The 12,274-nt window shown below is 35.8% G+C and overlaps 1 protein-coding gene across 1 annotated transcript; it reads left to right on the top strand.

Moving 5' to 3' along the window:
- Positions 1–5,592: 5,592 nt before the first annotated feature.
- LOC107706961 (tetraspanin-31-like) lies at positions 5,593–11,659 on the top strand. The gene is made up of 4 exons (XM_016510813.1): positions 5,593–5,790; positions 8,275–8,367; positions 9,607–9,708; positions 10,001–11,659. The coding sequence occupies exons 1-3, from the start codon at positions 5,728–5,730 to the stop codon at positions 9,679–9,681; spliced, it is 231 nt and encodes a 76-aa protein (XP_016366299.1). The 5' UTR covers positions 5,593–5,727; the 3' UTR covers positions 9,682–9,708; positions 10,001–11,659.
- The last annotated feature ends 615 nt before the right edge of the window (positions 11,660–12,274 follow it).

Raw genomic sequence — 12,274 nt, 5'->3', positions numbered from 1 at the left:
TATATATATATATATACACACACACACACACACACAGTTAACATATTTTACACTTGTATTTTCTATTAGAAGTGTAAAAGGGGTAAATGAGGTACAATGGTGTACCTTTTGAAAGGGTATCGCTTCAGTGACAGCAGTGACAGATATGAGAGTTAAAAAAATATAGCTGTCCCACGCAAGACTATTTGGATGTATGGGGAGGAAAATTATATATATATAAAAAAATTTTACTGTATGTATATGCACACACACACACACACACACACACACACACACATTCTTGCATATGTGGTTTACGGGGACTCTCCATAGGCTAATGGTTTTCATACTGTAGAAACTGTATTTTCTATCGCTCTGCACCAACCCTACACCTAAACCTGGCAATTTTTGAATTCCATAAAACACCATTTAGTATGTTTTTTAAGCCTTTTGGTTTATGGGGACACAGGAAGTGTCCTCATTAACCATGTTTATATTGTAGTAGTACCCATGTCATTATACACATTTGTGTCCTCATAAACCATATGTACCAGAACACACACACACATTTAACACATTTGACACTTTAATAGAAAGTAACAGAATCCAAAAGGTCCACATTTTGATAAAAACGTGTTATGACAGCCGTGTTAACGTTTGTTATGACTGAAGCACCTCCTGTTACTGTTTTGAAATAGTTTGATGACAAAGTAGGTAATGTTCATGGGTTCTTGTAGAGGTAGGAGTTTCCTTTCAATTGGCAGTCGTATTGATTTTACAAATCAATCATATATGCTATTGATTGCTATCAATCATGAAAACAGATGTCATTTAACACTATTCAACAGAACATTTAGGAAGAGGGCATGCAGTTATTTGTGTCTAAAGTCTCTCATTGAAATTTTTTTTTTATTGATTTGCTTCTCTATTTATTAGTGGATTAGTCACTATTACTATTGCTCCTAGTTAAGGGATTTTAACAAAACACTTAAAGGGACAGTTCACCCAAAATTCCCCCAAAAAACCACTGAAATGTTTTTCGAAATGATTTTGTATTCCACAGAAAAACAAAATGCACGCAGGTTTGGAATGGCATGAGTAAATTATGAAAGAAATTACCCTAGCAACCAACCACAAGACCTTAGCAACCGCATAGCAACACGCTAGAAACCTCTCAGAATACCTTATTAACCACATAGCAACATCCTGGCAGCCACAGGCAAACACCACTCACATTTTTATCAGAAAATTCAAAACACTATAGTTTGTTTAATTTTATTGTATGTTATTGTCCTGCTAAATATTCTCTGTGCTAAAATTTCACGGTCGACATCTGTCTTGGAGATCTCGCACTCAGAAATATGTTTTCCCTTTCTCTCTCTTCCCTAAATCGCTGTCACTCTGCCTGTCTCCCACTCGCTTGGCTCCCTGCAGTAAGCAACATTTAAATGTGTCAGTCCTATTCTCAAATCCCTATGCTCAGAAGCCAACAGCAACGACTTCCCCTTTATAGATTCCTTCACTTTTATTTTATTCCCATCAAGCATAATTTGAATCATCATATGACTATGTGGGCTACATAAATCATGTTCAAAGAGCATCCACTTGTTTTTTACTATTTCATCTAATCTGTTCTGCAACGTTGTTTACAGACATCATTAGTGATGCTGGTTAATACAAGAGAACAAATGGAAAATTATAAAATGAGTTAACCTAGGGACTATATGATAGAAACAATATCATAATATAAATATCTTATTTTAATTTTGGTTCTGGCTAACAGATAAATAAGGTGTGAGATTATGCTCATAACGTCTTCATATTGAGCTACAATCTAGAGTGACGAATGCATAAAACGCTCGCAAGAGGAAGTGCGTGGAGGAAGTAAATTGTAAGGAGTATCAACAAACATTATATTAAAGATGCATTAGTCAATGACCCCATATGTCTTGACCTGAAAATATGCACACATGGCAATGCTCACTCCTAACAGGATTTATAAATGTTGCATCGTAAAATAATTGAACTTTTATGTCTTACTCGATGGATGCCAGATTATTTAAAACCCAACAGCAAATTTAATTTGTAATCTTATGGTAAACTAAAAATAATTGGGTCAGATACGGAGAGTAAGAGCAGCACTATAGACAGGTGGTGCCTGAGATGGAGAGGATGTGGCTTTCGTGGTCAGCAAGAGAGCGTCAGACAGGAAATGGACCAGCACTTCGTGTTCAAAAGCTTGCCACCATGACGATGTCTCTAAGATGGTGCTAATGTTTCAACCTGGGCCTCTTTAAATTAACATCCATGATTCTGATTCTACATCCGGACTGTAGTAACAGTTCATCATCACAGTCTAATGGAGGAGCGTGTGCATTTGGAGACGTCTACTGGATGTATAATTCAATTTAACATGAGTTAAAACATTTATGTTCCTTTTTATCTGTCTGCCTTCCCTAAAATATACATTTGGGACATTTTACAATATGACATTATTACAAAGCTCAAGATAACAAACATAATACTGCTGAAAACTGAACAATCAATAGCAGTTAAACCATGTGAAAATGCAGTGAAAGGCATTTTAACTTACACAAGGAGCTGACAATCGACTAGTAAACTTGTTTTCTTCTGAGGGTGATCTAGATATGAAATACTATCAGAATCTGGCTCCAACTGAGTTGAATTCAAACAGTGTGCTGTTTATGTGCAAGTCAGTCTTGGTAAGTACAGACCCCTAAAGACCCTTAATATACATCTCAACTTGCAAAACCATATGGGAATCTATCAGCAAGTGTTCTAGTGGACAAAATAAACAATCTCATGATATTTACGAGACCTTTCAAAGGAACTCAGGCTCACCTTGAATGCTGTGGAGGAAAACCTTTAGTCCTGTCCTGAGCTGCCTGTCCTCAACCCTCTCCAGCTGTTTGAGAAATTTGTTTACGGTGTTTTGCAAGCTCGCATGTCTTTTCACCTCAGCTCTAATTGCAGTCGAGTGTGTAACTTTATTTGTGCTATTCATATTTAGACCAAAGTGACTGCTCAAACTGCATGGAGTTTCTCCTGTAACCCATCAGCATTTCCTGCCCGTTCTTTCATGTCAATGTCACGTACAGAAGCAGAAAGCTGTTTAGACTCTAGGTATGCAGCTCAGAGCAGAAGTAGATTTGCTTGCATGAATTTCCTCTCTCTCTTTCTCTCTGAATTTACTTCCTGATTTTATAAACTGTCACCATCTCATAGGCTGCTTTCTCGCAAACAGGATTTTGTGGTAAATTCAAGGCAACCGTAAAAAAAAAAAAAAGACTTATGTTTCAAACTGCAAATCAGGTTTCAAAAAGACAGACTCACATTTATTTTCAGATTTAGAGCTGTAATGGTAAAAACTCAGTACTGATATGGCAATATATATATATATATATATATATATAGTATATATATATATTATGATACCAATAAGGGAATTGTGAACTGACAAAATAGGTTTGTCAGACAACAGTATTTGTCATAAAGGTTATGTCAAAGTAGGCTGTTTTAATGTTATATATTATTTTTAATTATATAATAATCAATCAATAGTTTTTAATTTATCATTTAATTATAATGTATTAATTATGATATCTGTTTTTATCCTAAATAATATTTTTTTCCTTTTTTTATATTTCCTATAAAAGGCTATAATAGCAGGTTCCTATTATGACAACTTATTATTATTATGCTAATAAGATAAATTGGGGCTAATTGTCACATGCTGTTTGTCAGACAAGGGTATTTAATTTTTTTTTTAATTCAGACAGTTTGTCAGATTAATATCTGTGTTACAAGTTGTATTATTATTATTATTATTTAAAAAACAGACTTTCATGCAATTTATTATTTATAATATCTGTTATTGGCTTAAATAATGTTTAGATTTTTTCATTTTTATATTTTATATAACAGGCTCCCATTGTGACAACTTATCCCATTTAGTGTCAAAATGTAGCTGTATTTTGTAACAAATATTTTAATGTACGTGCCTATAAATAAACTGACATTCAACTGACTGAAAAGTGTGACAATTAGCCTCAGTCTACCCTATACAATTCCATAAAATATTAATGTATAAGTAATATGTGGCATTTATGGGAATTTCTCGCATGAACGTATTTCAATGTAAATGTCACAGTGTCTTCAGTTATTCATAGTGTCTGATTCGGAATATGGGTCTGTCTTTATCATCAGTCCTCAAAGCAGCATCCTGCGTCTCACACGCCCGTGACGACAGAGGGCGGGCCGAAGTGTGACGTAGTTTGTTGCTACTCTGCGCTCAGCCATTGATGCTGAAGCAGCACAAGCTTCAATTCAGCGCTGGGTTAAATATCAGTAAACAAGGAGCGAAGGAAGGCTCGTTATTTACTAGAATCGTTAAATCAGAGCCCTCTTAGTATTATCTCAATACACATAGTAATATCCAGAAGCATTATAAACAAATTCACGTTAAGCATGATCGCTTTTATGTGCTATAAAATACGTGCCTTCTCATTCATGAAGCATGCATGTATGCGAACAGGTGGGCAAATGTAGGCTACTGTGAAACCGTCCCTGATTATGTCTTCATCTCTTTAATATGCGTAAGGTTTTTTAATAAAATTAGTATGTTGGCTTCTGTGGGCTAATTAACAGCGAACTCCATTATGATAATGCGGGCGTGCTGTTTGGTGGCAGAAGCGTTTGCTATCGCGAGAATAAAGGAGGACAAGGAACGATAATTTTGCGCTTACATTTTTGGAAATAGTAATACATGGTATTATACTTGATATTAATGACCTGTGTGAACTGGCTTAGCTGTGATATGAAACACTGATAAAGAAAAATACATAAAAATACATTTAATTTTAGACACTTCCTTCATTTAAAAAATATTAAGACAAGAAAGGGAAGCAACCTCTATTCTTTCCACCTTCTTTTTTTTTTGTTTTAAATTATGAGTTCATGTTTTGGACACCCTGGCTGTGATTTGTATGTTTTTCATACAGTAGGTTTCATGTCAACGAAAATGTTTTTAGGAAATTCTCTCTCCTAGCGTCTAATCGCGTGTATTACAAGCAAAGCGCGTGAGCGGAAGTTCTGCCACTAGAGGGACTGCGGTTCGGATTGACGTCACCGGCTAGTTCAGCTAGAGATGGGAACCGATTTCCGCGAATCTTCTCTTTCGAACTGTTCATGTAAAAAGAATCAATTAAAACGAAAGGATTTAGTGATTCCTTTACCTACTTGCGTCATCACGTAGTTCCATAACATCCTCTAAAAACGTTTCTGTGTGGAGGAACACATTTCTGTTTATTATATTTTATTTCAGTTTAATTAACAAGAGTAGTTAATGGTAATTTCATTTCTCTTAGGTCAGTTTGTTGCAGCCGCGATTCAGCTATTGAAACATATAGTTATTTAGAACCAAAATATAATGTACATTGGCATTAAACAATGCTCAATTTCATTTAGTCGCTGACTCAAGATCTGGGCTGCGTTTCTCAAAAGCATCGCATTGGTGGCTGAGAAATGCAGCCCTGGACCACGTGCTAGGAACGATTCAGTTTTGCGTACTGGTTCAGTTGATTCATAGAAAAGATTCGATTCCAATGAACGATTCATAATATTGCTCACCACAAGCGAAGAAGAGCAGTTTATAGCATACTCACAGCAGCGAAAACAACATCTGTAGCACATCATTTCATCTCACCGGTAAATGCCCGAAGATTCAACATGGTTTGTGGCGGATTTACGTGCTCGAAAAACGCCCTCTGTTCGCTAAATGTAGTTTATATGGTGAGTCGCACAAACATGAATATTTAACTCAGCTAACTTAGCCCGTTAGCAGCGGCTAATCCGGTATACATACTTAAAACATTAGTTCACTTTATTTCATAATTTGTACTGGATTTAAGGCGTGTTATGAACATTTTACTGTATTTATATTCAATATAAAGGTGTCTGATGTTGGGTCATAGAGGTGAGGTCTTTGTTTTATAGCTATCAGTAGATGAATCAGCTAGCTCCTTATCTTCATAGGCGGTACTAGTTAAACAAAACCTTTTTTTTAAAGGGAATAGAAACATAGGTTTGGGGTGTTAATATTAATTTTTTTTTGTTTGTTAGCAATGTGGTCTGAGAAATTCAGCTTATCTTCAATCACAACTCCAAGGTTTCTAGTTGTTTTTGAAGGAGTTATGGTTGATGAGCCTAACTGGATGGTGAAATTTTGATAAAGTGATGGGTTTGTTGAAACCACAAGCATTTCTGTCTTAGCCAGGTTGAGTTGAAGGTGATGGTCCGTCATCCAACAAGAAATGTCTGTTAGACATGCTGAGATGCGAGCAGCTATCGTCGGATCATCATGTATTTCGCCATCCAGTGTTGCATAACCGCCCCTATGTTTGTGTAATCTGTTTTTAATTACTCGTTTTCTCTTTGAATAAGTGTATTTTTAAATTTCCCCAAATATATATGTAGGTGTGTCTATTTCACTATTGATTACCCTGGAAGATGTTGGTCTGGCAGCTTCATGAATGTGTCTGTCAAAACTCAAATGTCGTGTCAAATATTGTTGAGTTAGTATGCATGCTTGCTTAATATGATATATACAGGACTGAGTCACTGATCATACTTCCGCTAATGCCTCTGACTCACACGAGTGATGACAATACTGGGTTAAGATCATGGTGTCACAGTCACACTTAGCCAAAAATAAAGGACTTTGCACTCAGTCAGAGCTTTAAATGAAGTTGCATTGCTAAATGACTGTGGGTGGTGTAGTCTAGTGGTTAAAGATCTGTGCTAGTAACCCAAAGGTTAAAAACCTTAAAGGTAAAAAAGCTTCACCTCAGGTTGTCCATAGGGACTGCTTTTGTAATGAGTGTACTGTAAATGTAATGATTAAATATGGGTTTTGAACGGAAATGTCAGGGCCATCACCACTTGGACCACATTGTGGTGTGTTTGGTTTTGCAATGTTCTCCATAACGCCATAATCATACCCCTCATGCTGCCATTTAAGGAGAGACTGTGTGCACATTATTCGGTTGGCTTTGGGTTTGGCCCGTGATATGCTGCCCGTGACAGTAATGCTGTTCGGTAAGGTTATGTTGATACACATGTTGCTCTCTGGACCTACAATCTTTATCTTGCTGCCCTTTGCTTTGGGTTATATAGATTCCAGACAAAACCTTGAACTGTAGATTGACCCTAGTCACAGTTTAGCTTATAGAAATGATCTGTAGTTAGTTATACACATTTTAGATGCATAACAGCATGTGAGTTGTGCTTCATGTCTCTGTCACAGTAGTTGTAATGAATTTAAACGCAATAGTCGTCTTTAGGCACTGCAAAATTCCCATAGTTTTAACAACTGTAGGCCTCACTTAAAGTCAACATGAAATAAAAATTGACCCTATTTACTCTATTAGCCTTATTGTGAATGATTCATCAGTGCATTGTTTGTCTTGTTATTTTTTTCAAGTCCTTTTCTAGCTAACTACATTCTCTCCAACTACATGGTCATGTGGAGACCATGCCCAGCTAGCGTTTGGTTAACATGTTATGGTTAGCCACTGCTGGAGTTCTAACTACACCATCTGGAAACAAAGAGCATCTTTTGATATTTGCAGTGTATATATTTTATATTTCATTTAAATTAAATTTATTTAATTTTGTTTTGTTTGGTTTGGCTTTTGTTTTATTTATTTATTTTTTAAATATTTATTTCCTTTTGTTTTGTTTAATTTGGATTGGTTTTGTTTTGGGGTCTTTTTTTTGTTTGTTTTCCAGTCAATTTTTTACTTTATTTTGGTTGGATTTAATTTGTTTTATTTAGTTTGGTTTGTTTTTATTTTTTATTTCGTTTTTTTTTTATTTTTCAGTCAATTCTATGGAAACATTTTAATTGAAAAAAGTTAAATTGAAAGTTTAAAAATGAAAAACAAATTAATTCAGTAAAATGAAAGGTTTTTTTGTAACAGTGCCAGTATAGTGTTTTTATTGCTTGTTTGTATTTATTTATTTTAATAATTACTTTTAATCAATAAAATTCAGTTCCTCCTTAATTTTTCTTTTCTAAAGTGTTTTTGAAAAATCACTTACTCTGCCTTTAAATATCCTGTTTAACTTGAAAATGTCATATTATGGAAGTAAACTATGCTGTATGCACCATTTCAGTGCCACTTTAAGCACAACAATATATTGTTATTTTTAATACAATTTTATGTATAGCAAAAGGTTGTGACATGTTTCTGATTGGTCTTTTTTCATCCTCAGCTGGTGGGTCTCCTGTTGATTGTCGTAGCAGCATGGGGGAAAGGCTTTGGCATTGTCTCCAGCATCCACATCATTGGTTTTCTGACAAGATGCGCGTTAAATATCGCATGCGATTTATCGTGCAGCCCTAGTTGTAATTAAGAATGTGATCTACTACATTTCCCATCATTAGAAAGATGAAATACATATAAAGTATCAGTTCCACATTTAGAGCTCCTTTCCATCCTTTACTCTTCATTTTGTTGCAACAACAAAAAAACGGCTGTGGTTGTAATTAAGTGAAAAAGAGAAAAAAAACAAGATCCCACATACTCAAGTACATGACATTGTATGACTTTGAGACTTGTAACTTCTCAGGAGGACTTAAAGAAAAAATATTCATTTGAAAACAGTTCTTAAATTAAAATCAGATTGAATTAATCACATTCAGAGTTGTTGTAAAATATACAGACATGAGACTGTACATTAGTTGAATTTTATGTTGAGTCAAGTCCTTCAGTAACGAACTGTTGTTATTGGATTTATTAATAATTTGAGTTAGCTTTTATTTTATATTTTCTGTTTTATTTTCATCTTAGTTTAAGTTTTAGTAATTTTGTTCTGTGCTTCTGTATTTTTCATTAGTTTTTTATATTTATCTTTATTTTTTATTTTCTGTCTTAGTCATTTTAGTACTTATTTCAGTTAGTTGCCAAGGCAACAAATTATTTTTGGTTTATGTTTTAAGTTTTTTTTTTTTTTTTTTGGCTTTGTTTAAATTAACAAATTTTTTTTTATTTGTTTAGCAGAATACATTTATTCATTTAGAATATAATATTACTTTAGGAAAATGAAACACACAGCGTCTCCTTGACATGGCTGCTTCAACACTAACTGCGGTTACTGAAACCACGCCTTCTTTCTTTGCGTGCAAATTTTGTGCGCATTATGCAATATTTCCACATAGTGAGGTAGATATGTGGGGGCGTGTTAGAACGAGCCATTTTAGGGGGGCGTGGCAGAGTCTTAACTTTGATAAAGAATATCTCTTTGGTTTTGAGACTTTAGTCTTTGCAACTTCAGGGATCTTATCTATGCACAATCAGCTTGTAACACTCCAAAGAGAAAGGAAAACTTGAAATCGCATCATATGACCCCTTTAATATTGAACATTGATCTGTTGTATCATATTGCTTATATATAAATATGTCACTTTCAGCCACGCATTCAAGTGTTAATTTGCCTTAAATGATGGAATCACTTTAGCACATGGACTTGAATGGCTTTTTGCTTATTGCAGCTATTATACTCCAGTATTTTGTTTATAATCAATATTTTTGTCCTTTCTCTCAGATCTTAGGAGTTTGGCTGGCCATGCGCTACAGGAACCAAAAGGACCCGAGGGCGAACCCCAGTGCTTTCTTATAGTCCCTCAGACCGTCTGTCCTAAACTATGTTTAGACTAGTCCAGCTATTCCAGTTCCCTTTTGCACAGGTAGAGTGGAGCGCACCAAGAGACAATTAAAGCATTAAACGTAGAACACAACCACTGATCCCCACAACAAACTCACATCTGCACACCCGGTTTAAAACACACTAGATAACGCACCACACCGCACATACAAACACATCTATTTTGATGACCCATTTTCCACACAAGGTCTGCAGAGGGCTAATTTAAACCAGCAGGAGGATCATGTATGACAGTGCTTTCTTATAGTCCCTCAGACCGTCTGTCCTAAACTATGTTTAGACTAGTCCAGCTATTCCAGTTCCCTTTTGCACAGGTAGAGTGGAGCGCACCAAGAGACAATTAAAGCATTAAACGTAGAACACAACCACTGATCCCCACAACAAACTCACATCTGCACACCCGGTTCAAAACACACTAGATAACGCACCACACCGCACATACAAACACATCTATTTTGATGACCCATTTTCCACACAACGTCTGCAGAGGGCTAATTTAAACCAGCAGGAGGAGGTATCATGTATGATAGGATGCTCGTTCTGGCACTTCCCCCATCCTTGATGTGAGAAACTCTTCCTGTTTTCTGTATGCAAAACGAAAATCTACAATGTAAAGCCATCGGTGTCTGCATGTTCATAGCCTCAGTTTCTTGTGACATGGTCAGCTCACTTATGTACACATAACTAGGTATATAGTGCCGAAATGGTCCCTGTAGTTTCAGTGTAACGGAAAGTTAACCCACATAAACTATGTTAATGTTTAGTATCAGTTAGTCAGGGTGAAATTCTGTCATGTATCTCCCAGGAAAACCGCATCCATGTCCGCTTTGAATCAGTGCAGACCTGAAAATCACCTGTGTTTTGTGCAATGCTTTAAGAAGTCCGTCTCGATGAGGTGACCAGTCCAGCCTATGGGATATTAGTTTAGGAATTAGACCCAGAGCGTGAATATTTAAAAAACACTTGTTGAACTGTGTGTAACTGAGCCATGTGATTGGGAGGATTCCCCCTGCCGATGGACTGCAGCCCTCCTGTTGTACATAGTCTTTACCGTGACAGGGTCGGCGTTCACCAATTTACAGATTCTTTTCCATTCTTATTTAAACTCTCGCTATTCTCACTGGACTTTTTAAGTTTTTCATTTCCTTTGAAGCTTAGTATTACTCATGGATATAGTGTTTTAATATCTTATGCATTCATTTGTGGATGTTTGTTGAAATAATTTCGGCGTGCCATTTGCTCAGTTATCTGTCAGCTTGGTTTAAGCCACATACTCGTGCACTAAGTTGCAGTTTTTATTATTTGTAATCATGTATCGCTTCTTTCCTGCTATTTTTAAAAAGTACTAACGGCATCAGGTCCATAATTTTAGCACTGAATAATGTGCCATTTCAGTTAAAACCTTCTTATTTTTTTGTTTTGCCAAATTTTTTGTTGTTGCGCTTATAATTTTTTTTCTTGTTTTGTGCGAATAGTGTTAAGTTGCCAAGTGTGCATTTTTTGCAATGTTGAACATTGTTATTGTAGTAGATAGATAATTTGTAATGACTTTTGTGCACATGCATATGTTAATTCCATAGGTCCAGTATGTTCTTGTTAATTTGCTTACTCATATTAATAGAGGAACATACTGGCTATAATACTCAAAGTCTTAACCGCTTTAGTTTCCACCCCACATGATCGAGAAAATGGAAACACTGAACCATCACTCAGTACAGCTTAAATGTGTTCTGCTTTACTTGGTCATGGTATTATGAGCGTGTTTCACTGATGGATTTTGAAGAGGTGAAATCAATGTCTGTGCTATAGTAGTTATTTATTGCAATTGTGAGAAGGCCACGATAACCGACTCGGTGAGCTGTAAGCACCACTTACCCTGGATTTGCCTTGTATTTTTGAAACGGACTTTTCCAATTAAATATTCTTAGATCAATACCTGCGAAATTCTCTCTTTTTTTATTGTGCACTCATCATGAGTTGTGTTCCTTAACTTGTTTTGCTTCAACACTCAACATTTGACATCAAGCGGTGACCCAACAGTATCAAACCCATGCTGAAAATGTACAGGCTATCCAAGATGAGTTAATTTATTCATTAGAACAGGTTTAGAGAAATTAATATAGCATTACATCACTTGCTCACCAATGGATCCTCTGAAGTGAATGGGTGCCGTCAGAATCAGAGTCCAAACAGCTGATAAAAACATCACAGTAATCCACATGACTCCAGTCCATCAATTAACATCTGTGAGAAGCTGTGTGTTTGTAAGAAACAAATCTATCATTAATGTCTATCCATAATATTGCTTTTTCCCGTAAAAACATTTTCTCATCTGAATCAGCAGAGAAATATACAAAGATCAAGCTCCATTTACAAGTCAAAACAGTTCTAAACAAATATGATTACTTGTGGATTATTGTGATGTTTTTATCAGCTGTTTGGACTCTCATTCTGACGGCACCCATTCACTGCAGAGGATCCATTGGTGAGTGATGTAATGCTAAATTTCTCCAAATCTGTTCTCTGATGAAGAAACAAACTCATCTAC

Source organism: Sinocyclocheilus rhinocerous, unplaced genomic scaffold (assembly GCF_001515625.1).
Source record: "Sinocyclocheilus rhinocerous isolate Xijiao unplaced genomic scaffold, SAMN03320098_v1.1 scaffold714, whole genome shotgun sequence".
NCBI classification, from domain to species: Eukaryota; Metazoa; Chordata; class Actinopteri; order Cypriniformes; family Cyprinidae; genus Sinocyclocheilus; species Sinocyclocheilus rhinocerous.
The sequence above is the reverse complement of the archived record's forward strand: the minus strand, read 5'-3'. Positions and strand labels throughout refer to the sequence as shown.